This window comes from Heliangelus exortis, chromosome Z (genome assembly GCF_036169615.1).
Source record: "Heliangelus exortis chromosome Z, bHelExo1.hap1, whole genome shotgun sequence".
NCBI lineage: Eukaryota > Metazoa > Chordata > Aves > Apodiformes > Trochilidae > Heliangelus > Heliangelus exortis.
In genome coordinates, this window is record NC_092454.1 from 42,049,669 (window position 1) to 42,076,056 (window position 26,388).

At 39.2% G+C, this 26,388-nt stretch overlaps 1 protein-coding gene across 6 annotated transcripts in view; it reads left to right on the forward strand.

Annotated features, from left to right (window-relative positions):
• TTC39B (tetratricopeptide repeat domain 39B) overlaps window positions 1–26,388 on the forward strand; it is a 78,707-nt gene that overhangs the window by 30,707 nt on the left and 21,612 nt on the right. For 5 of the 6 annotated variants that reach the window (XM_071731822.1, XM_071731823.1, XM_071731825.1 and 2 more), the window contains 11 exons: window positions 14,821–14,925; window positions 16,940–17,071; window positions 19,725–19,801; window positions 20,828–20,895; window positions 22,021–22,085; window positions 22,251–22,356; window positions 23,713–23,778; window positions 24,540–24,648; window positions 25,517–25,584; window positions 25,672–25,731; window positions 26,023–26,184. In XM_071731822.1, the coding sequence (XP_071587923.1) occupies window positions 14,821–14,925; window positions 16,940–17,071; window positions 19,725–19,801; window positions 20,828–20,895; window positions 22,021–22,085; window positions 22,251–22,356; window positions 23,713–23,778; window positions 24,540–24,648; window positions 25,517–25,584; window positions 25,672–25,731; window positions 26,023–26,184 (1,018 nt within the window). Of the gene's footprint in view, window positions 1–3,654; window positions 3,781–14,820; window positions 14,926–16,939; window positions 17,072–19,724; window positions 19,802–20,827; window positions 20,896–22,020; window positions 22,086–22,250; window positions 22,357–23,712; window positions 23,779–24,539; window positions 24,649–25,516; window positions 25,585–25,671; window positions 25,732–26,022; window positions 26,185–26,388 lie in introns of those variants that run through there. The other variant, XM_071731826.1, reaches the window with a different exon arrangement.

The following is a 26,388-nucleotide window of genomic DNA, read 5'->3' on the forward strand; positions in this document are numbered from 1 at the left end:
GCTGTTTTGTGCTTATTAAATGTTAAGTATGATACATTGTGCTTTTAGAGATTTTTATCAATTTAAGGTCTCTAACATGAGCTATAACTTCACTGCGCAATAAATTACAGTAAATTGGTTTGAAGTTTAGGAAGTGTCTTACTAGGATCGCACTGTCCTAATTGTCTGTTTGGATCTGAGCCAGTGTTTGTGTGACGCAGTGTTAGTCCCATAAACATCTGTCCTGATCTGGTGTCTGCTTGTTGCATGATTTATTTCTTGTTTTTTCCATAGCAAGATAAGTTAAATTTTTGTTTGCTTTATGTAAAACTGTCAGTAAGCTGTCATTATGCTTAGTCCTTCAGGAGGATCTTTTTCAACCTACTTTCTAAATAAGACATGCTGACAAGACCTCCTTTCTAAGGGAGTGTTAAACTGATTTATTTATTTATTTTTCGTTATGAAGCTCTCTATATCTGTATCTTCATATTGTCTATGAGGTTTTGGTATTATTGCTCTCTGATATATTCAGGGGCTCATCTTTTTACACTGTATTGCCTATATTGACCTCAACTGGATTACTTGATAAAAACTATTAGACTGGTAAGGGGTTTGAAACATAGTGAATCCTCAGTTCAAAGATCTTATGTTAAATTATAGGTCTAAAAATACAGTTGAACCACCAGTTTCGATTAACAAATCTAATAGGAACATTTCATAGTGCTGTCCATTTCCACTAGAACGGTAGGAAGCAGATTTCTCTCCTACAGGCAAACCATCACTGACACTACTTTGTTTTTTCTTTTCTCTCTGTGAAACTATGGTTACTACTACCTTTGATCTATTTGATAGCTTTGCTCACTGTTTTAGGATTACTTATACTTTGCAATGCCATGTCAAATTCATGCTGGAGTAGCTTGAAATGCTAGAACAGGACTATTTCACAGTCATTCTGGTGATTAGGTAAACTAGGTGCATATTCAGATCAATAAATAGAAACCCAGGTAGTTGTCATGTGTCTTCCTCTCACAATATGGCTGATTCATGATGGAAAATTTGCGTCTTTATTACCGTGCATGTGCAGTGCAGTTTGCTGTTTAATTTAAAGAACTCGGTGTCAGATTAAGCTGCTGATGTTCCTTTTCCCCCACAGGCTGTAGAAGCACCTGACTTAGAATAAATTGATTCTCGCCTTACTGAGTCTGATTAATGATCAGTCCGTAACTGAAGAGCTGGCCAATGCTTATGTTTTTTTGCTTTTTTTGTTCCATGTTTGTTTTGGGTTTTGTGTTTGTTTGTTTTGTGGGGATTTTTGTGGGTTTTTTGAGGTTTTTTTGTATGTTTTCTGTTTTTTTGGAGGTGTTTGGTTTTTTTGTTTTTTTTTTCAAGAAAAGAGATTAGAAATGTAGCCTGTCTGCTATTGTTTTTCAGGGAAGCAGACTGTGGTGTTGGCAAGGGTGAGTGCTGATCAGCCAGTGTGATGAATTCAGTGTGGGCACTATTTCCTGTGACACATGGAGACTCAAGCAGATAATTAACTTTGCCTTGTTTTTCTTCTGTTGTGCTTACTCAGTTGCTTTGTTGCATCTGTGGAATAGTAATAATATGTGAGGCTACAGCAATCAGTATTTTCTTGTGGTGTTCAGATGCTGCTTTGATTTAGGAAATTACACATTTTAAATACAAAGGACCATCAGAAAAGTGCTTTGATTATCATCACCTCTCCTTGCCCCCTCTGTTATGGACACATTCCAAATGTTTGCAAGCAAAACCTTTTGATTGCTGTATTCCATCCCATTACCAGATCCTGTTGAAGTAGCAGTGTAGTTGCTGGACTGCTTTCTAACTAGAACAAAGCCCAGTGCATGCCCTCAGAGCTGAATTTCACAAGTAAGACTTGTGTATAACCTAAGACAAAGAAATATTGTTGTCCTGACAGGTGGTGGTCCAACACTTAAAAATTAAGGTCATATTAGGCTTTTAAGAAGCAACTTTTGTTTGATGTTTTAGGTTTTTTTTTTAAATGCATTTCATGCATAAGACATGCATGAAAGTACAAGTACTTCTACTGCTGTAGACAGTAATAATGCCTAAAATAAAACAGTTGTCTTATGTAGCTAAATATGTATCTGTGAAGTTTATAAAAGCTAAAATTAGAACTTGCTTTACTAAAAATGGAAAGGGTACACACCCCTCCTAAAATGACATCAGCCTCCCTTCCCTGCCCCCCAGCTTCTGATCTGTGAAGAACAGATCTTTATCTGGCCTCTGCCTCATTGTTAGTTAAGGTATAATGACAGATACAAATAAAATGTGCCTGCAGTGAAATCTCAATTGTCTATGAAAAACTGTCAATTTGAACTAAAGACTGAAGTCATTCTCAGCTCATTTTCATGCATATAATTCTAATAACTGCTCATTTTGAGTGGAAGCCACTGCTTCTTTTTTCTTACTCAGTTACCTCTTCTCTTCTTCCTGTCTGTGTTTTTCTAAGAGCTCCAGCTCCTTTTCTATAGGTGTTTGTATTGAAAATACAGTTTTTGATCCTTCCCCTTTATTTGATTGTACAGATGTGTAATACTGGGTAGCTACTGTTTCTTCTTTTCTCTCTATAGCAGCATTTCTTCTACAACTGTAAGAGGAGGGAGAAGAGGAATTCAGATTAGAAAAATCCGGACAACCAAAACCAACAATAACACGTGCACACCCCAATTTGGTGATATTAAATAAAAGGAAAATGCCCTACTGGTGAGATTGCTTGGTCATGGAAAGGGTAGTATAGGCATACCCTTGGAATTGCAACAACAATCCGGGGGTTCTCTGATAGAGGTTTACAAATAACTGGCTAAATGCTAGTATCTCATAATCAGGTAGGTAGCACTGAAGAGGAAGGTGCAACCTCAGGGAGCTGATTTACCTCACAGCATAAGGATTTCATCCTCTGCTGTTACCAGTTCTGTGGCTGGATGGGTGTTTCCAAAATTCTGGTGAAAGCTGGTACCCATGGAAGGCAAAGTGCTGCCTGTGTCTGCCATATCATGTGATTTTTAAGTACAGGTGGGTAGGTAGTACTCCTGCAAAGCATTTCACTTTACCTGGTGAGATTTATGCTTTTGTTGCAACCGGGTGTCTGTGCAAGAGATTGATAAAAGCATGGTAAATAACATTTTCCCTAGGGTAATGATCCAAACTGGATTTTGGCATGTCAGTAAGCAGAAAAGTGAAGTATTACTGTTGGCTGATACGAGTGATAGAGGAAAGGAATAAGATGAAAAATATTTTTCTTCTCAAATATCGAACTTAGTGGTGAGAAGTACGGTGTTATTAAAATATGAAGAAAATTATTTGAAGAGACACCTCTAGATAGCAAAACTAGTGGCTGAGTTTTCTGTATCCTTGCCCAGTTACAATAGATACACATGGATGAATGCTAGTGTTAATATAAAAACAGTTCCTACTGGAAACTGGCGTCTTTGCAGTTGCTATCTGCATATATAAAAAGAGAGCCAAAGGCAGCCCTAAATAGATTTATCAAGGACATAAACATTCAGAAATGTCATGGGTTAGTGCAGTGGTGTTTTGGAAGCAGGGAGGGATGGCTCTTGTGAGAAGCTGCTGGAAACTCCTCTGATTGCAGCCCCTGCCCCATCTCTGCAGAAGGCTGAGCCGGTATGGGAAGCTGGATGTGCCTTTGCGAGTAACATAGTCAAGAAAGGAAAAATTAAACTGCAAAAATATAAGAAAAATACTTGCAGAGCAGAGGATGAAGTGAGAGAGAAATGCCAGAGAAAAGACACCAAGGTCAGTGAAGAGGAAGGGGGAAAGGTGCCTGAGTAGAGATTCCCTTCAGCCCATGGTGAGGTGGCAGCTGTGCCCCTGCAACTGATGGGGGAGCACGGTGGAGCAGTTCCTGAAGAAGCATGGAGGGGTAAATGTGGATTTGTGGCCCCTAAGGTGTCACAGGTGGGCAGATATGAAGGAGGAGCCTGTGCAGGACTGCAGAGAGAGGCAGATATGGATCTGCAGCCATGGAGGACCCCGTGCCAGAGGAGGTGACTGCTCCTGAAGCAGCCATGACCCTGTGTGCAGCCCAGGCTGGAGCAGTCTGTGCCTGAGGGACTGCACCTGTGGGAGGGACTCATGTCGGAGGGGTTCCTGAAGGACTCTCCCGTGAGAGGGACCCCACATTGGAGCAGGGGAAGAATGTGAGGAGTCCTCTGGCTGAGGAGGAAAAAGCAACAGATAAAACAGATGTGGGGAACTGACCCTAAAACCCCACTCCTTATGCCCCTGTGCCCTGAGGAGGAGGCAGCAGTGAAGTAATTTGAGTATGGGAAGAAGGGAGGGCATGTTTTCTATTTCTCCTTGTAGATCAAATTATTTCCTTTTGTTCCTAAGTTGTTTGGTTTTTTTGCCTGTGAAGTTGGGGAATGAAAATCTCCCTGTCTTTGTCTTGATTAACCAGTCATTAGGTGGATTTTCTCTTCCCTGTACCCTGGTGGGGGCAGGAAGTGAGTGATCAGTGGCCTGGTTGGAACCAGGTGGGCGTATACCATGAGAGGAGGAGATCAGCTTTCCTGGAAATGTTTCACAGAGGTAGAAGACCACCATCTATTTGGAGAAACATCGAGTAGATACTAAGAATCATTATTCAGTGATGTTTCCTTAAACAGGTAGGGGTAGAGCTGGTTTTTAGCTGTCACCTATGGACAGGGACACTACTTAGCTTTTTCTACTTCAGTTGTAGCTGAAGATACTGACAGCATACAGAGGCAAGGTGTTGAATCGAGAAACTACAAGTACTGTTTCTTATATTGTTTTGTTTTCTGGGCTAGGCAGGAAGAAAGTGTCTCTGTCATACTGAAGGGTGATTTTGCTTCTTCTTGAGAGAGGAAGAGTAGTAGACCACTGCAGGACTTCCAGTGCTTCAGTAGCATATGGCAGGCAAGGATTAGGAGGAATAGCACAAAGTGTCTGGATCATGTGTTTAACAAATGGTTGGTGATGTGGTGGTGGCAGTCTTAAAATGTTGTGTATCTTTGCTAAATGGTAAAACCGGCCAAAAAGCCATCCAGTATGTTTTGGCATGTAAAGCCATGCAAGACTGAACATGAAATGATGACTTAATGATACATCTGTGAGCTCTAACCTATGACCTTTGATACTGTAGTTTCAGTACAGCTTTTGATCTTGTCTTGGAGGAAGTCTTCCAGGTAGACACTGGGTTCCAGCCTCCCAGACTCTGTTGAAGGCTTTTATTTATGCTAAGCATGCATGGCAGTGCACATCAGCATATTGCTCATTGCCATGTATGTGGAAGAAGCATGATGTGCCCGTGCAGTAATCTCCTCAGCAAGGCACAGAGGGGAAGAGGAATCCTGTCAGCTAAAAAGCATTAGAATAACCACTGTTCTTGGACATTACAAAGGATCAATATACTTAAAGCAAAATGGTGTCCAAAAATACCCTGAGCTTCCCAAGACAAGCAGATGAAGCTACTGAGGATGTTCTGGTGAGGATCAGCTGCTATTTGCTGTTAAGATGTTGTGTCCTGGCTTTTTAAAAGGCATGACAAGATAGTTACTCTTTTCAGCATGGTAGAACATAAGTAGTTAAACATTGAGTTTTTAATTGAAGATATTCACTCTTACTAAGGGGAAGATCTACCTCAGCATATACAGAAACGTTCTGAGTACCAATAGTACGTATCAGATTTTGGCAGTGTATTAAGACTCTTTGACTTACTCTTTTTCTTCAGGGGACAAGAGCTGCCCGAGAAAATACATTTTGATGTTGTTTTGTAATAATTAACTTGACTGTTAATGATGCCTGTGTATATGTTACTCCAGAAGAGTGCTGCAGAGGGTAGTTTCTTGCTGCCCTGCCTCTTGATACTGTGTCAGATACCCAAAATGGTTTTCATTTGATTTTAAGCATACAAATGTCTCTAAAAACTACTTCTTCTCATGAAACATGACTAATTTGCTGTAGTATTTATTTAATAGGCAAGTGTTCTGTTAGATTTAATGCATCTCATTTTCTTGATCCCTATAATCAAAATAGCATCCTCCCTCTAACAATTTGTGGAAGACTTTCTTTTCACTTCTTTTGTGTTGGATGTGCATGTTACTGTGAGTATCCTGACACTTAATTGCTGTTGCTAGTTTCACATTATTTTTTTTCCATTCAAGTTTTGCTTTGCTTCCACTAATGACTTCAAGTATTTATAGCAACTGTAGCCCAGTGTCACTTTTTGCTCTAGAGCGGTACAAAACCAAGTTGCTGGCAATTAAATGTTGTTTATCAGATGTGGGTGATTGTTTTGACCATGTTGTAAAAGAGCCAACAAATTATTTCAGAAGTTCAAAAGCTCAGTTCTGCAATCCCAATTCATACAAATTACTGCTGTATGTATAAGTCCAGATAATGTTAATAAAGCGATGTGGAGCTCAGTCCTAAATATATGATTTAAATTGTGGAAAATATAGTTAGATTAAAGTTAGATTTTTCCACAATTCTCCTGTTTCTAGCTCCTGAATCCCCTTTCAAGAGGTGAGTTGACAGGTCATTTCATCAGGGATGATTGTTAAAGGCTGACTACATCTCCTGCATATATGGAGACAGTGACATATATCAAGTTTTGACTTTAGCTATATAATTACTCTTATGCTGAGCCCTGGTGTTGGAAGAAAGATGTTATTGCTTAACTCATCACATGTTTAAATAACTTTATTTTGAATACCAGAACAGTGCCTCTTTGGTTTGTGTTAGTAGTTATGCTTCCCTTTTAATTGATCTGTAGGGAAAAAAAGAAAAGCATCTTAATAAGCTGTGAATTGCTAATGCTCTTGATTTGTATACATCCTGAGGATTGTCATCCTAACAATGAATATTCCAATACTTCTCAGGGCTTTCAAGTCAGTATTTTTATTCTTTGTTTCTGTCACAGTTCTAACTAGCTGATTAGCAGAACCTACTTAAACCAGTTATATAACAGTTATAGTCCATATGTACATTTTATTCTCACTGTATTGGAACAGCTTCATGTGTAGTTCAGCACCAAACACAAGATACATAAGGTGTTGCTGGAATTTGTAACATTTATTCTTTTTTTCTTTTAAAAAAGTTAGAAATTGTAGTGAGAAGGTACCTTTTCCCAACACACAGGATTTTTTTTTTTTTTAAGTTTTTCTTAAAGTATTGCAGACAGCAATACAGTGGTGTCTTACTCTCCTGATGCGACATTGTTAACTTTGTGGAACACCCAATATAGCATATTTTTCTTTTCCTTTTTATTTAGATAGAAGTGAACTGCATTCACTGGGTATAAAATCCATAATCATTTCACTGAAGTAGTGTTAATTCAGTCTGCTCTAGGATAAATTAAAGCATATGCTCATCTGAGGTGGTAAAACATAATAAGGTTCTGTCAATTCCAGGAAACTGTATGTGGAGGTAGGGAAAAAAAATGAGATCTCCAAAATAAATCTGAGACAGAGAGAACATGAGTAAGAAAGAGGGTGTGAGTCAGCACTGCTTGCTGAACTGTTCATCAGCCTGCTGCCTTGCAGTAGACATTGGTGTGTGATGTTTTGGGAGAAGAGGAGGAAATATGCTTTTTCTGAGCCTCTGCATAGAAATATGCCTTGTCTGCCAATGAAGACAGCCAAGTTGCTTCTGAGACAGTATGCTTATTTCTTCTGACTTTTTTGCGATCTAGTTATGAATTGGAGTTGGAGTGATTCCTTCTGATTATGTTCCTCTGCTGTAGGATGTAGGAAAACAGTAGAAAATATATGTGAAGAGTAACTAAACAGGGGTGAGACTCTCATTCCTAGAGTTTGTGATTTACTTTCCAGAAAGAAGAGTCTAAGAAAACTGGCTTCCTAAGTTTTATGTCTGAAGTGGCAGAGTAATTTTATAAGTTAATTTTTAATGAAGAACAGTAAATATGTTGGTGTAAGAACTACTTTTTGTATGATCCACAGGTTTTGCTCACACATAAAGGCACAGAGTGGGGACTAGTCTGTAACATAGGAAAACAACATAACAATTGTAGAATCATGGAATTTTTTGGGTTGGAAGAGACCTTAAAGATCATCTAGGTCCAGCCCCCCTGCCATGAGCACCTCCCACTAGACCAGATTGCTCAGAACCCTGTCCAGCCTGGCCTTAAAAACTTCCAGAGATGAGGCTTTCACCACCTCCCTGGACAGCCTGTTCCAGTGTTCACTACTTTCATGTTGAAGAGCTTTCTCCTAACATGTAACCTGAATCTACCTAACTCTTGTTTTAACCCATTCTCCCCAGTCCTACCACTAGATGAGATGCTAGTGTTTCTCATGAGCTTTCTTGTAGGCCCCTTTAAGATAATGGAAAGACCACAATAAAGTCTCCTTGGAGTCTTCTCTTCTCAACACTGAATAATCCTAGTGCTGTCAGTCTGTCTTCATAGGAGAGGTGCTCCAGTCCTCTGATTATCCTTGTGACCTTTCTCTGGACACACTCCAGCATCTCCGTATCTTACAGAGTCTTCAGAACTGGACACAATACTCTATGTGGACTATCATGAAAATGGAGAAGAAGGGTAGAATCACCTCCCTTTGACTTGCTGGCCATGCTCCTTTTGATGCAGCCGAGGATACAATTGACTTTCTGGGCTGCAAGTGTGCACTGATGGCTCATGTTGAACTTTTCCTCCACTGGTACCTTTTCCTCAGGGCTGCTCTCAAGCCACTCACTGCTCAGCCTGTACTGGTGCTCAGGATTACTCCAGCTGAGATGCAGGACCTTGCACTTGGGTCTTGTTGAACTTCATGAGGTTGGCGTGGGCACACCTCTCCAGCCTGTCAGGGGAGGGATCCCTTCCTCCAGTGTGTCAGCCACACTGCACAGCTTCATGTTGCCAGTGAACTTGCTGAGGGTGCACTTACTGGCACTGTCCATGTTGCTGATGAAGATGTTAAACAAGACTGATCCTTGAGGGACTCCACTTGTCACTGCCCTCCACTTGTCACTGCCCTCCACTTGGACATGGACCCATTGACAGCCGCTCTTTGGGTGTGGCCATCAAGCCAGTTCTTTATCCACCAAGTTGTCCATCCAGTGTGCTGGAAGAGGTCTGCCTCTTGCCCATTTAATAGCAAAAGGTAGCTTTGACAGGATGCAAGGGCTCTGCTGTTCTAAGGAGCCTTGTTTATGGACTCATTTTAAAAATATTGACACATACCCTGGTGATGCTTGGGGTTGGTGGTATGGTGGCTGTTTGGGACCCTGATGGCTGGTGGTCCTCTCTTGTAACAGCTAAAAAGGTAGTGTGTCTGTGGCTATGTCACAGGAAATAAAGATTGGGTTATTCTTCCAAAGGAAGTTGTAGCAGTTGCTGACTTCAGGGTAGGAAGGGTGCAGATTTCCAGAAGAGGGATACATATTTTCTGTATCCTTTTGCCGAGATTGAGGCCTACTGGAGCAGTGGATGTAGGACATTGTCCTCGATTCTTGCATTCAGAAAAAATGTTACAGTGATGGAGTATTGTAATATTTTATTACATGAAGTGGTAGGAAACTTTCTTACTCTTTCTAGGTTGAACAAAATTTTTTTTACAACCAAGGGAATGAAGTAGAGATCAGTTTTTAAATTACTTAGTGATGAAAGATCCACTGTATCTCAGATTCTTTTATGAACTATAGGGTTATACATGTCTCACAGTTCTCTCCTCTCTCTGACTTCAGATGACCATTCATAGTTCCTCTGCACCCTGCGTTGAGTTTTTATGTTTCAGTAGTTCAGAGTGCTAGGCCCACCCAAAAGTCATGAAACATGCCCTGAGAGGAGGGGACCAGAAGGCCCATCTGTCCTCTGCAATCTTGAGGCATTTGTTGGTTTCTCCCCTCCCAGTCTGGCCACTGAGATTTGTACCGAAAGATACCTAGAGTAGGGCATTTCATCAATGGTAGTCACACAATAGTTGTGGTGCACAAGTATGAGAGTAAAAATTAGTTCTTGCCAACTAATAGATCCTAACTTTGATTACAGGATATTGTTTTTTAAGGCAATCACTGTAAAATTGGTATTTAACAAAGGAAAGCTCCCCCTTTCTTTTCCTTACTTGAGAAATTATTTGAAAGCAAGTAGCTGTTTTTCCTATTGGGAAAGGCAGAGCAAAAACCAGGCACGTTTCCTAAAAAGCTAACGTGGAATGAGGATACAGATGCATGAGAACACACAGAGGTGGTGATGGTATTGTTGAGGGCCTAACTCACATCCTGGCTTGTGTACCAGAAAAAATAACAAGCCTCTAAATCTAACTAAAAATTATTTTTTAAAAAATTGATGGTATTCACGGAATGAGTGTTTTAAAAAAACTGTGAGTCATTATAAATGAGGGTTTTTTTAATTTTTTCCCCACCATTCTACAGAGGGCATACTATATACAAGATCTTTGAAGAGAACATGTAAATTTTTATGCTGGTTGTATAAATATTTTAATTTGGACATACTAATGCGCATATTCAGAATCTACACTAAAATACAATTGCTTTCTTCATACTTGTTTTGCTAAACATTTGCTTCTGCTTTACTGTAGGATCTTAAGAATGCTTATTTCTGATGATTGTCGTTAATGGGAAAGGTTTAATGATTTGAGCAGATTGAGTGTGAAGTGTTGCATCAATTATTTAGCCAAACAGGGAGGATGCTTTGTCATCTAGAGTCTGTGGTTCTCTTGATCTGGGCTATGGAAAGTACTTTACTTTGGTAGTATGAAGAGGTGTTACAGGCTGAGGGTTTGGCTGGTACCCAAACTAAGTGCTCAGCCAAGTTTTATTTTCTGGATTTAGAAACTAGAATGTGCAAAATACAAAATGAGCTTATGGCTGGCTTTGACAGACTGGAGATTTTTTTTTTTTTTTTCCTAAACTGTAAAGCATGGGAATTTGCAATGTGAGGAGATGCTCTGTGTGTCTTCTGCATGGCTTCCTTGGTCTATAGATTGACAGAAAATAAAGCTGAAAAAGACTTTTGGGATCTCATCTAGTTGTATCCCAGTTTGCTTCCCTAGAAGACATACAAAACCCAATGTTTTTAAAGCTTTTTGATGATGAAGAGAGGAGGGAGGTACACAAAGACGATGTTTCTGTGCAAAAGCATGTCCAGTCATATTTTCATGTTCCCCTTTTTCCTGACATTGTTTTTTTTTATGTGTGTTACTGTCAGATTTAAAGCAGCTGCTCTCCTCTGTCATTCATCTTCTTTCTTAAGTTCCTTCTTCAGGATTCTTCCTGTATGATCCGCACGTAAATATTTATCTCATTGACATGATCCGTTGCTTTACAGCTGCTTAAACTTACTTGGATAAAGTCCATTATAGAGCCTAAACCTGTTGTTTTAAAGCTGTAAACAGATTATCTTTTCCAGATCCAGCTGTGCATACTGAGTCTATGCAGCTTCTTCAAGCTAGAAGTGGGGTTTGTTAGATGGTTTCCTGTTAAGCAAGTGCAAGTGATTTTACTTAAAATGAATTAAGAAGAATAAAAGCTTTAGGCATAGCTGTAGGCTTCTCACATGAATTTTTTTTGGCATAGCTGTTTGTAGAGTAAGTGTTCTATTCTAGCAATTTATTCTAGCGAAAATTATTTAGCACTCCAACAAACAATAGTAAACCACAAGTTCAAATATGACCAAATAATACTGCACAGCCAACTTACGAACTTCTAGGTTTTCACAATCAGGCTATTTGAGTGATGAGCTAAGGTGTGCAGTCACTCACCTATAATATGGGAGCTCTCATCCACAGGGACTTAACCTTGAGCAGTATCCCAGTCCCAGGGGAGATCCTGCTCCAAGGAGGAGCCCTCTGGCAGGGTTCCATTTGTGGGCCTGCTGCAAGCTGTCTGTGGCAGCAACCTCCCTGCTGGACATTTCTACACTGCTGACTCCTGGTCAGGACAACTGTACCTAATTCAGCACCATGAGCAGAACCTTGGAGAGCTGGCATCTTTGCTCACAGTACTCTGATTTTTGCAAGGAAACCATGCGTGGGTATATATTTATATAAATATATACATATATTTATATCAATTGGGGAGCCCAAGTGTTTGAGCCACACAATTTATGACATGTGCTAGTTCATAAGTCTCATGCTTTTGTTGTGCTTGGCCATAAGGGTGTAAGTGTTGCTCTGCTTTTTGTTATCTCACAATTAGATTACAGCAACTCGGTCATATGTGAGAAACAAAAAATTAAAGATGAGATAAAGGCAATGCAATCAAACTTGAGACAGTAAAAGCAATGTTAAACAAAATTAAATTTAAAAAAAACCACATCAAAACACAGTTTCTAAAAGTGATGTTCAAGACTGTGACCTAACGCGAGCTATTCATAGTAAGTGTGGTTAAGTTGCCTTTATGTTTGTCCTGGTTTGGGCCAGGAGGGAGCTAGTTTTCTGTCTTGTAATTTTGCTTTCAGTTAAGTCTCTTGTAAGTACTGTACATGCTGACATTAACAGCAAGTTGCTTAGTCTGCTTCCAGGACTGATAACTCTTGATGTTTATAGTTACAGCTAGAGAATGGAATGCAGAACCAAGGCCACTGCTCAGTTCTGAGGAACATCTTGTGCTTCAGAAAGATAAAAGGAGTAAAGAGGTCACACCTGCAACCCTCCCTTTACGGAGGAGTGGACAAGATAAATGACTGAAATTGACCAGAGTATTCCATCCCATACATGTCATACTTGCTATAAATTTGAGGAATCATGAGGGTCAGACCCATCTTCTTTCTTCTTCTTCCCCTTCCTCTGGCTTTTCGCCATCACCTGTCCCTGTTTGCTTCAGCATCCTGGCAGGATTCCATCCGTTCATCTTCCTGTGGTCCTGATCCGTGCCAGCCTCAATCTGTGTGTTCCTGCCTCCAGCTGCTGACTCCAGGAGTCCAGCCTGGACTTTCCCAGGGCTGCCCTGCAGCCTCAGTGGGGATGTGAACGTTACTAGGGGAAAGGAGGGAGGAACAATGTATTGTTTTTTCTATATATTTGTATGTATTAATTTTTCATTTTTATCATTACTGTTACATTAAAGCTGTGTAGTTTAGTTTCTAACCCTTAAGTCTCTCTCCCTTATTCTCTCTCTTTTCTTTATCTTTTCTTTTATCATTAATAGGGAGCATCTGTCATGCATTAAATGGCCATCCCAGTGTTAAACCATGACAATGTCATCATTAATTTTTCATTTCTCACATTTGATTGGCAACAGTGTGAAATTCTTGCTTTCTGACTTTTTATACTTTACCCCAACTGAACCTAATCTATGGTGAGCTTTGATGGGCTGAGCACCCCCATCTTCCAGTGGCTGTGAGTCTGGAAGCAGTCATTGTAAGCACATCAAAAAGTAAGGTAGCAAGGAAAGCATGCAAAAAGCAAAGGCATGTAAAGGTCTTTTCCAGCTGGAATGATTCTGTGACAGGATCCAGATACCAGCAGTTGGAAAGCTCTGTTCTGGTCAGGGCTGATACACCTGCCATGCTGTCTACCTTGTGACCACAGTCATGATTCAGCTGGTCTCCTTGGGGAGGTGATACAGTCACCTTTTGCCTCCAAGGCTAAAAGGGAACAGAGTCTTGATGAGCTTCAATGCTCATTATGGATTATCATTCTCAGTTATTCAAATACCTAATACAATGACAGATTTTAAGGGGTAAGCCCCACTCTGCACCGTTAGACTTCACTACTGTGTGCCTAATACAGCTTATTTTGATACAAGTTGCAATAACTGCAGTCATCATAAAGAACATCCAAACGTATCAAAAACTTTCCTCCATCAGTTGGCAACAGTTCTGTGGTTCTGTGAATTGCCTCAGAGTTGTCTACCACTTTCTTCATTTTGATGACCTGATCCTGGGTAGCACTGACACATTCAGATTGTGGGTGCAGGACTTGTCTATTTACAGATCGAAGACTCTCACACCCCACAAGGTGGGTGTGGCACTGTCACATCTCACAAAGTGAGAGCTGCTCCCCAGATCTGGGGGCCAACCCCAAATATCACATCCCACAGAGTGGGCATGGGTAGAGTTCCTCAGAGTGGGGTCAACCAGGGAGATTCGGACTGGACTCCCTTGCTTTCCAAACTCCTTTAGGTGTGGCTGGGCCAATCCTCCTCCTCCTCTCATTAATCTCTTCTGACAACACATTTGGGGAGATTAAGTCAGGAAATTCTCTGGGCAGTACTCTAGGAGTAAGATTATTACACAGGAGTATAAAACCACAACTTTACTTAAAAGTGAGTAAGATTATAAAGCACGTCAGATTACAACTAGCAGAATTATGAATGATGGCACCCACTCTGCTGCCCCACTGTCAGGGCTCCCTTTATACCCCAGTTGCATCTGACCTGTGGTCTCTGTCTGGCTGAGTACCACATCTTCCACTGACAGCCTGGCAGCAACCACCCTAAGCATATGAAAAAGCAAGGAAAGAGTGGGAAAAGCAAGGGTGTGAGGAATCTGTTTTCAACAGTGGTGAGCCCCAAGTCTTTGTTGGTGTGAGTGCACCTACCACAGACAGTGGTAATTTTTGAGTATCCTTCTTACATAAGTAGCAGCAAAAGTCACTACATTGTCTATTGACTGGTAAAAAGAGGAGGACAAAGCCATAAATATCACTTAAATAAGCAAAGAGGGCACATCCACATGGTTCAGATAGAATATTGAGCATTTAACCTGTTTTTTTAAAGCTAGATTTTAAAATCAAGTAATACAGTTGCTATAAAAGACCTGTCTTATATGAGAAAAAGCAATCATTTTGTGTTTATATTTGCAGTTTGATTAAACTAAGAATTCTTTTTTAGGGCATCCAAGATGGATCTCAAGACTTCTCTAGAAGAATGTTCAATGGCACTGAACTTATTTCTAAACAATAAGTTCTCTCAGGCCCTGGAACTGCTTCGTCCATGGTGAGGTCCTGTTATTTGCTGTTACTGTAAACAAATAGTGTAAAATACTGTCTGGTAGCTGAATATTAGTTTAAGGTCTCTGAAGACAGTAGTTTTAATTTTTTTCCTCTTGTCTAGAAGCATTTATCAGTATCTTCATGTTTTGGTGGTGCACTTGTTTCTCCTTAAGACCACTGCAAAATGTGTTAATGAAGCACTGAGCTGTTGTGTTATATTTTATCATCTGAGCTGTCGTGTTATATTTTATCATCTGAGCTGTCTTTCATCATGCAGAGGTGAGAATCTGGGAAGCAAGACATTAGTGTATCATCATTCAGACAATTTGTGCAACGGAACTCCTTTTAACTAAACAAATCTGGAACCGAACTCTAGAATACTCTGTTGCTTTTTATATTATATCTAAATGCCATTCACTGTTCTTCTGACTGTCTCATTTTAGTTGTATAGAGAACTCAAATGCAGAAATTGCACCTCTTCAGCTGTACTTAGACCCAAGCTATCTTTACACATGCAGTTGTGCATGCTAAAACTATTTTGGATAGTGTTGCAAAATAATAAGTTCTGTATGCAAGGATTGTGCTTGTGTCTATTACTAATTGCACATACATATATGTTACTCAGATTGTGTACAGTGTAATAGGTGTTTTACTTGATGTTTGCTACAATGAAGAAAACGTTTTGAACTCCATGATTTTGATGCTTTGAGCTCCTGACATCTAGTAGGCTCTGAGCTTATTACATAGCATGGTCAGCCAATCTGCAGAGGGTGACCTAGCCTACCAAGGAATATGCCACCTTTAAAAAAAACCAAACAAACCAATCATTTTGCTTGTAAAATAGCCTTTTAATGAAAGTTAAACTTAATAATGGAAAAAACTTAGGGAAAGTAGTAATATATTAAAGAAATACTTAGCCTAAGGGTCTCTCTTCATTTACTCTGCTAAAGCTTCCTGTCTTCAAAACTACATTTATGGGGTGACTTGTGGATTGAAGGAGAAGAAAAAAGGTTGAGAAAACTGGACAGGATCCAGCAAAGGTTCTCAAGCAGCATGTTTAGATGACTAGAACATATGACTCATGAAGATTGTGAGAGCTGGGTTTGGTTTAGTTTGGCAAAAAAGAGCATTGGGGATTACTGAATCACGAAGATGGTGAAAGATGTATTTGTTTTAATTTGGCATAAAAGAGACTTGGGGATTAAGCTAAGAGTGGTGTAGAGCTCTTGAGAGGATGCTGCAAGACATATCCTTCCCAATAGTGGCAGGTGGTAAAATAAGAGGCAGTCACAACAAGTTGAAGCTTATGAGGTTCAAGTTGGACATTAGGAAAAAGTACACTGGTTGTAGAGTACCAGAGAGGCTGCCAGAGGGGTGTGTAGTCTTAATTTTCTTTAATCCTGTTGAAACGTGGTTAGACATAACCTGACTTCACCTGACATAACATTGGCATAATATAACAATATTGTGCTGCTGTAACTGGTAGGTTTGACTATATAACATCCACTGGCCACTTTCCAACATTTTTTTTAATTGTGTAATTACTGTAATTATATTGTGAAAGCCATGATGGTTTAGTGTAGTCTTTCATGCAGGACTGAGCATGAATGTACTGGCTTTTCTGTGACACATGCAGATCGTTGGATCAAGTGGTAATGTTAGAAGGATGTTTTTACATTAAGGGAAAGCAGAAGAGTGAATATTTGTGTCAGAGCTTAATTATCTAAATTAATTAGATATAGCAGCATGCTATAAGTGGAATATAATTAAGCGCAAATGTTAGTGTAACCCAATTGGCATATTTTCTGAAATTTACTGCTACAGTATCCTGTGGAGACAGACACGTAGTAACCAGTCGAAGATGATAACTTGCTCAGTTATGTTCTCATGTCCATTACTTTTCTGCTTTATTTTTCTGTCTTTTCACAAACCCTTGCTGGTGTCTCAGCATTTCATTTTGTACTGTAATTTAAAATTTGTTTGAATTAACAGGATTTATTTTTTTCATTGATATATAGGTCTAAAGATAGTATGTACCATGCCCTTGGATACAGTACTATTTTAGTTATGCAAGCTGCTATGACCTTTGAACAGCAAGATATACAAATGGGAATCTCTACAATGAAGGAAGCTTTGCAAACCTGTCAAAGGTAAGCCTGAGCAATGTCCATTTATGAGGTACTTAATCCACTGAGATATCCCAGCTGCCTGTGCATATGTGAAGCAGGCTGTTGTCAGTATGGAGTGATCTAAGGTTAGAAAGGTAGAGTTAAGTCTCACTGTCCAGTTATTATTGTTAAGGTTATATTTGTTAGTATTGCAGTAACAAAAGACTTTTTGGGCCTGGGCATGTGCTGCCTTTCAAGTTGGTTAAATGGCTGCTTGGCTATGTAGACCTACACGTAGGTTGACACAATGTGATTGAATTGCCTAGCTACTCCAACCAGTGACTTTGTTTCCCATGAGAATGAAGAATTCCGATTTTGAATTTTCCCTTTCATCACAAAAGCACTTCTTTAGAAAAAGTTGTTTTCAGAGGTGAACTCAATAATGTAATAGGATTAAGTGTGTAGTGAGCTTTCTTCTAAAGCCAGGCAATTTTTGTATTCTTGTTACGAATGTCAGGGTTTAGTTAGCTTAAAATTTAAGGGTTATTGTTCCCATCAAGAAGGATCTGAAACTTCTGGTCTCAGAATGGAACAAATGCTGGTCTGCCACCAGCTGTCCACTTCTGTCAGCTCTCTCCCTTGCCTCCTTTTGCCAGCTCTGATGGATGCTTCTATGCTGCATTAAGTAGCTCTTAAGTGGATTGGCAGGTGATGCTCAGCACTGCACTGCTCCTCCCTACCACCTCACTGGTCCTCTCTGCTGGCTCTCCCTGCACCAGGGCAGCTGCCTGCTCCCCGGCTTCCTGAGAAAAAAACCCACTCTAGTTCTCCCCTCCTGCCTTCTGTCCCTCCTAACCCTTCCCTGACCAAGCTTATGCTGGCCAAAATTACACATTTTGCTGTTTCAGAAAGGCAAGGCTTGTAATACGAAACGGCAGGGCTCTACTGCCAGGCAGTGCTTAAACAGTCGGCTTCCCTCCCTACCTCCCCCACCACTCGCCCTTCTGCCTGCAGCCCTCCTCCTCCTCCTGCCCTGGAGCTGGTATCAGCCACAGAAAGAGCTCGCTGGCGGCCCCCCCTCTGCCTCCCGTCAGATACCACTCGCTGCCAGGCTCCTACTGTGCTGTGCAGAGCCCCCGCCGACGTCCAAGGACTTTGTGTTGGAGTTCACCTTGTGATGGGAGCAGTGACACGGGGCGGTGCGGTGCGTCCCCTGCCGATCCTCCCATGTAGAAGTGTCAGGTGGAGAGCTGGTGGTGGAGAGTTGTCCTAAACTCTCTGGTCTTGCTTGGAACAGTGTAATAAAGTAGAAAATAGAAACTATTAAAATTATTAAAAAAAAAATGAAATGAAATTATAAAAATGATCCACGGAAATATTTTAAAAATATATAAATAATCAAAACAATATAAAATACGAATAAATATAAAAATAAATCAAATAATATAAAAACAAAAATATGAAATGAAATTATATAAAAAAAAGTAAATGGATTGTCAAAGATAAAGGGCTTAACAAGCCTCTGACGAAACCAGAAAGGGGTGCTTTGTTCTACTGTACTGGTTCTTCATCACATTGGCTAAGCCATAATTTATCTCCAAGAAATTACTTCCAAATGTTGCTAGTTTAGACATACCTCCTTAGCAATAACAAACAAAAGAAAATGGGACATGTTTACCAGATGCTGCTTGAAGAAAACAAAGTGTCAGCAGTTTCTGCCTACTTTTCAGATGTGCTATTGATTCACATTTTTATCTGAACTATGTTGTTTAGCATGTCTGAAAATTAGGTTCCTCTTTATAGCTCAGATACTTTCAGTACTCCCTTTCTGAGGGGCCTCCCTTCTCTGCAGGATACAGACTTACATGCATAAGTGCTCTGGTCTAATATGTCTCAGAGCTCCTAATATAAAGGTAATGAAACACTCAAAGGTGAAGAATTGCCACATGCCTTTATTTACCTGTGTTTTTGGTGTTTGTTATACTAACCTGTAGTTTCATAATCTCGTTGTTCTCTTTTCCATTTGCAGAACTATGTAAGCAAGCAATAAGCTAATGCTCAGTATTTGTAATTAATGACTTTCTGGCTTACAAACTAAATTTCTTTTCTGAATGTAAAATTGTTTAGTTCGCTTCTTTACAAAGCTGAGTTGCTCTTAAGTAGTAACAAATTCATTTTTGGAATATCATACTAAAATAAACTAGCAATCTGTAACACAGACAATTGAGATCTGTTGAAAATAAAATATATTATTGTTTTGGCATCATATCTGGCATAAACCACCATAAAATAGTGAAGTATTAGACCACCTTTTGATTTTTCCTTCTAATTCTGAGTACAAGTTTGAAAAGTGGAAAAAATAATAAAACTTTGAAGTCCAGTTCAAGTAGCTTGCCCAGCATCAGGGAAACCTCTGTAGCTGGTGGCTGGAAGCTCTTGTCTGTTTAAAGTAGATAAAATGAATGCTTGGAACATCAGCCAACTTTGGATAGGCTTCTGAGTACAGATGCATACCAGTAACCATGATTAGACTACTCAAAGAACTGCAACTACTGGTAAATCATAATTTCACAAAAGATGTCTATAAATTATGGTTGGAAATTGTTAGAAATTATAAATAATTAAGGTCGAATTTATGTTGAAAATGTTTCTCATACTGTGTGGGTTTCTTTTCTTCCATGTACAACTGATTTAGATTCAGGAAAAGAAACACGGTGGTAGAATCCTTGTCCAATCTAGTTTCTAAACAATCAGTGGATCAATTGAGTGAAGGTAAGTGGTTTATAATGCAGTTAAAATAATATAGTGAAAAGGTCAAAAATATCCTACCAGCTTTTACTAATATGGTTAGCCAACCAGCTATATGGTGGTTTTTTTGAATTTGTATGCAAAGCTTCTCAAAATGGGGGATTAAGCATAATTTTTTTTAACTTAAGACAGCCTCCAAAAGTGTGGTATTCATTGGTGCTGTGAAATAAGTCCTTATCATTACTTGTGTCGGGATCTGAATATATTAACAAGTTTTGTGCTTGTCTGTTTTGCCTTAAGGTGTTTTGGGAAATGGTATCAGTGCATTGTTCATGGCCCTGAAAATGCTGATCTCCTATTTCTGATTTGGGCAGAATCAAGTATGCATTTTTTTCTAACCTGACACACAAAAAAAATCTTCTTTACTACTGGACACATCAAACTCACCATGTGTGCACTGTACTTGCAGCAGCCTTGTGCATGTGGCTGGTCCTTGTAGCATGGGTGCAGAGTAACTCATGTCGTGTTGTTAAGTCAAATGTACTTCAGTGCTGCATGAGCACAGCAAGTCTGCCCAGGGTTTTCAGTTTGTTGAGCATGACTTGGTGAAAACCTGTTCATAATGTCTTGCTGGACTGACAGAAATCCTGAGCTCCAGTGAGTGTTACCATTCATCTGTAAAAGTTTTTCCTAAGACACGGACTCTGGGGGAAGGGGGCTGGTGCAACTAGGTGCTCTGTTAGTGTCAGTGGAAAGTACAGGAGACCATCCACCAGAATGATGATCTTTGCACTAGGCTGAAGTCAGCTCTGACAAGATCAAAGTTTTACCAGAGGAGAAGTGAAATAGAAGACTAGTTCTAGCTAGCTTCCCAATTACTACGTTTGGGGTTTATGTGTTACAGGTATTATTTGGTAGTTATCAGAACAGCAACAGCATAATCTTCCTTTTTTTTCATTCTTGGCAGCATTTTATTTGTTCCATTTATTCTAAGAAGGTAATACTAGTGATAACTTTGCTGACAGTAAATAACTTTTGTCTCCTATATAGAGGAAATGCATGCTGAAATCTGCTATGCTGAATGCTTGCTACAGAAAGCTGCTCTCACCTTCGTACAGGTAAAGTCAGTTGTTTATTTTGTATTTCTGTAGCAGTCTAATAAAAAGATATTAGTAATTATAAAACGTTCTTCTCACAATAGATATTGTATTTAAAACCCAAACTTCTTCCTAGTTAATGCCTTATTTAATGACGTATGGTATGCTACAGTAAAATCTTTGCTACCCAGCAAAATCCCTTGTTTATATTAATAACTAAAGATGTTATTGATAACCAGGAACCAAAAATGTAAGACGGTATAGAAGGTATAGATGACTGTAAGGTATAGAAGTCTTACACAGATGGTGTGTTTCAGTGACTTGCATCATACCTGACAGTGTCCAGCACTTGCTTAAAAAGATGTTTAAGTATGAGGAAATGTCTTGTTTGAAAGTACAAACCTTTTTTTTGCACAAAAATAATAGAATGTTTCCCAACTTATAAAACTTCAACTGATCCACACTTTATCTAATTCAGTATCACTCTCCATGAGCTCTTGACCCAGTGTCAGGAAGAAGGTAGTAATGAATAATTGCTAAATGAGCATTTCTTAGCATTGCTGAGATAGTCATCCAGTTCACAGAAATATACTGTGTAATACTGTCTAGTGCTTCTTGTGTCTCAGGGGCTTGCCACAGTGCTTACAAATTTGATTTGAAATGTGATTCCTGAAAACAGAAATTGCTTGCCATACTTTTGTTCAAGAATGAGGGTCTTTTGTGAATGTTTAATGAGTGTATTTTCGATAATCCTTTCAGTTATAAAATACATGGAAGAAGCAAGGGATGAGATGGACCTAAAAAGTTACTGTTCTTGCCAGGTTTGGGGCTCACTCGCATGTGTCAGAATCAAAATTTCAGAACTTTCTAAAAAGTTCTTGTAGCGCCACCTGGTGGAGAGCTTTTTTGTTTCATTTATATGCATCGTAAATTCTGTTAAATTTTTTTTTCACCCCCGTTTTCAGTTTTAAGGTTTGTAACGTGCACAAAATAAATGTTTCCCTGTTAACTTAAAGCCAGTGTCAACTTCAGCTTTAGAGATGAGTCTAATAACTGAAAAACATTTTAAATTTTTTCCAATGGCCATATGTGATATATGTAATAGCTGAATGCACATTTTAGTACAAATAATTTTTTGTCTTTCAGGATGAGAATATGATCAACTTTATTAAAGGTGGCCTCAAAATTAGGACGAGTTACCAAATATACAAGTAAGCCATTAGAAACCACTTAGAATCTGTGTTGGTATACCCAGCTGCAGTTGCTTTAATTCCTCCAAAAAAAGAAATATTTTCATAGCAAGCATAATGATAATACTTCTTATAATGTCGAAGTCATATTTCACCTTCTCTTCTTTTTTTTTGCTGCATCAAAAGAGAATGTCATCAGGTGCTACAGATGACTCAAGGGAACAAAAGCAAGAATGAAACTTATTACCAGTTTGAAGGAGGAGTAAAACTTGGAATTGGAGCATTCAACTTGGTATGACTTTTTCAGACTGTAAAATTGTAATTGGCGTGAGATGTGGTACTGTAATCCTGTTTTTAAAATTGCACATTTGAAGGCTTTATGCAGTACAAAAACAGCAGTGGCTCTTTGCATGCATGCTTTCTAGGATCTTTCTACTAATGTGTCCTGAATTTTGTTTAATTCTCTTGGGCTAATGCACATATGTATTTCTTAAAAGGAAAAGCAGCTACATCTGCCTGTGTGTATCAGGAATTTATAAGATGCTTCTGCTGTTTGCTACAGGATACCTGGGGTGTCTGTCTGTTTTTTCCTAACACCCCCAAGTATACCATTCTCTTGCTTCAGTAGTATTGTAGGCTGGGATAGAAAAGTACAAATTCAGAATAATCATCAGCATTCTACTGGGTTTGTATAAAACAATGCTGGATCCTACTAGCATGAATCTACTAGGATTTTTCTCTAAAACTTACTGCAGTTGCCTTTTCGTTTGTGTCATGGCAACAGTGAGAGTTAATTTGTGCTGGTATGTTAATTTCCATGTCATTCCAAACTGGAGCTGACAAGTTTTGAGTAAGGTCAGAACACCCCAGGTTTACGTGTACCTCTCAGTCTTCAAAACCCAGACAAGTGGTAGGTGTATGTGTTCCTAAGTCCTTTCACCTCTCCTGTTCTTCCTAAACTCTCCTCAGTAGGGAGCTTAACAGAAGAAATCTCTGCTTGGCAGAATGTATTGGGGTGTGTGGAGCTTTCAAACACTTCAATTATACCTTCTTGTAATGCCTGGTAAAAAGGTTGCTGCAGTCTTTCTAAGGTTTCTGTTGTAGGAATGGAGTTAGAAGGGGAACACAAAGTACACATAATAGAGGGCTAAGAGACTATAACAATATCTGGTATTACTAAAACAAAGATGCTTGCTGGTCTGCTAATTCAGTGTTCCCACAGTAAGAACAAACAGAACTTTGTGTTATCGTTGTGTCATTTGATTGTGAGTTAAGGAAGACGACAACTGTAGAATGAAAGCAGACAATACAGTCATTCCAAAGTATCCACATTTTTCAAACAGCTCTGATTCACTGAAGTTAGAAAAATTTGTCATTATCTCAGGAAGCAAAGATGGACTCTGCTTTGCAGTTTCCATACTGGATGATCATCAAAAGTCTGAGTTTTCCTGAAGTTCCAGGCTAATTGTATACTGTTGATCAGACGTGTCTATTTTTTAGTTCTTTGGTGTTTTACTTTTTTCTATATGTGTAATGGCATTTAACATACTAGCTGGCATGTTTTGCTCAAGTTTATAGTGACTCTATTTTTTTTAAAATGTATATCTAAGCTTTTACTTGTCTTGTTTTTGTTTGGAATGTATTTCAGATGCTGTCACTTTTACCAGGAAGGATCCTACGACTTTTAGAATTTATTGGATTTTCTGGCAATCGGGTATTGGATCTGTTACTTGTTTTTTTCAAATTAGTCTCTTCTCAGATTAAGACTGGGTGAATTATATTTCACACTAACATTACAATGAATATTACTTATCAGTATTATATCAGCTGTTAAAAAGATGGGAAGTGGGCTAGGTGATTCAGGCATAAAAGACATGGTTTTGAGCAATGATGGGAAATGACTGATCTGCTTCAAACAGGGGTTTCAGTTGCAATTTTCCTTTGCTGGGGCATGTAACAAGAGGACAAGGGGTAATGCCTTAAACTCGAAGAGGCCAGCAGAGCTAATATTTTGGTCAGAACCTAAAACCAGCAGCTGACTTGGTGGAATAGAATTGAGGATAACCATTTTTTTTTTTTCTGTGAAGGATGACTACTGCTGGCAAGTAGCACTAGAGCAGCTGAGAGTTTCCCACAAAACATACATTTAAAGACTTTATTTTGAAATGCTTGTAGCCAGAAAATCGTGATGAAGCAATATAGACCTATGTGTTTTTGTGGTGTTTCCGTTTCACCAGGGCACTGAAATGCATGGGTAGTTCACTGCTAGCTTAATGTTTTGTTCTGCTTGCTGAGTGCTCTCAGCTGTGGCAGAGCTGTTTTGGTAGAAGGTTGTGTTGAATCTGAGATGACAAAGTGGTGAATTACAAAATACGTACATGTGTAAGGAAAACTGGATTTGTGGGAGTCAGAAACTATTAGTAGTAACTCCATATACTTATAGTTAATTCTGTATGTGTTTGTGATGTTTCTTAGGACTTGGGCCTCGGTCAGCTACGGGAAGGAGCATCTGGCAGCAGTTTGAGGGCCATTCTGTGTACTTTCACCCTGTTGGTTTATCATACTTACGTCTCCTTAATCCTTGGTGAGACTCACTGTGGAGCTGTTCAGTCATGCTGCACATTATGATACTGTGATTTATTTTTTTTTTTTAACTGAATTTTGAAACTGTGACCAATTAGCTTTGGAACAGATTGCTGTATACTTAATGATGCTCTGAAACTAGTATCTCCAGCTGACACTTATGCCTGCTGAAATAGTGAGGGTGGGTACCATTATACCAAGGTCTTGCTGCGTTTGCAGGGCTGTCTCAACATGCAGCAGCAAAGTACCACAGAACACTCTCAAGTTCAGACAAGTGTGTATCCATAAATTAACATCAGATACTGTGAAAACCAACTCAGGAAGAAATCTGTACTCCCAAACCATTTACTTCAAACATTTAGTGAACTTTGCCACAGAGAGATAAAAGTCACCATTAATTCTGTATGTCTTTTACATATATTTTCGCATTCTTCGCTTTAGAAATATTTTACATCCCTCAGGCTCATTAAATGAAGGAAGTTAAGGAGAACTTAATTTCTTTCAGTATCACCTGTACTTCATTCCTGAGCTCAAAATTGGGGAAGAAGGGAATTAAGGGAATGTTTTCCAAACTTACTAAAACAATTAAAGGGATTAAAAAATATACCTAGGCTCTATAATGGAAAAGTTTAAAGAACATTTGGAGACTCTGTTCTGTTTCTCCTTACAGACGTTTGCTACCCTAAAAGCACTTAGTACCTTCAGGACCATAATTAAGGTTTACGGAAACACAATGCGATGAAATAGTTCTGCTTTTGTGTGAAAACAGTCATCCATTAATCTATTTAAACCATAGTATTACTTGGAAAGCAAAATCTATGAAACTTATTGTTTTTTAAGTGCTTTGGGTGGTTTGTTATGTTTTCTAGGTACAGGGGAAGCCAACCTTCAAGAAGCAGACAGTCTCCTTGAACCCTACCTCCAGAAGTTTCCAAATGTGTGTATTCTCAAAAAATTTTACAGCAGCACTGTACCTCCCTAGGCTTAAAATACTAACTGGGTATTTTTCTCTTCTCCTTTCAAGGGTTCCATTATTCTGTTTTATGCTGCCAGAATAGATATACTAAAAGGAAATTTTGAAAAGGTAAATAATTCTTTTCTTGTTTTTAAGGTTTTTATTTGTTCACTTGGGGAAAAAAATATCTAATTTATCTAAATAACATTTTAGTTGGACTGATAATTATTATATTCATTGTATTTCAGTGTTGATTCCACCTCTCTTTAAGTGAGACTAAAGGGGAAGTTTCTGTCATTTTACCAGTCTGGTATTCTCCACTTGGGTGCTAGGAAAGAATTTGCTCTGCAATTAGACATGTCCCTCATGTGGAGCTGTAATTGAACCAGTTTTCATCATTCTTACTTAACAATATCATAGGCACAGCTGAGGTTCCAGGAATGCATTGCATCCCAGCAAGAGTGGAAACAGATTCATCATCTCTGTTACTGGGAACTGATGTGGTGCTACACCTTCCAGCAGAACTGGCTTCAAGCATATCGGTATGCAGACCTGCTCAGCAAAGAGAGCAGGTGGTCTAAGGTAAATGGGCAGGTGGACCTTGTTATGATATACCAGTAGCCTCTCCACCATTGCATTTCAGTTCACACAATAAGTGTAATGTTTGCTTTCTTCTGAAACCTGTAAGCAAAGGCACAGTGGGACCAAAATGGCAGGTTTAACTGCTTGGTTAAGGAGGAGTTTTTATTTCAAATTCTGAAGCACCAGAGCCATGTCATACAACAC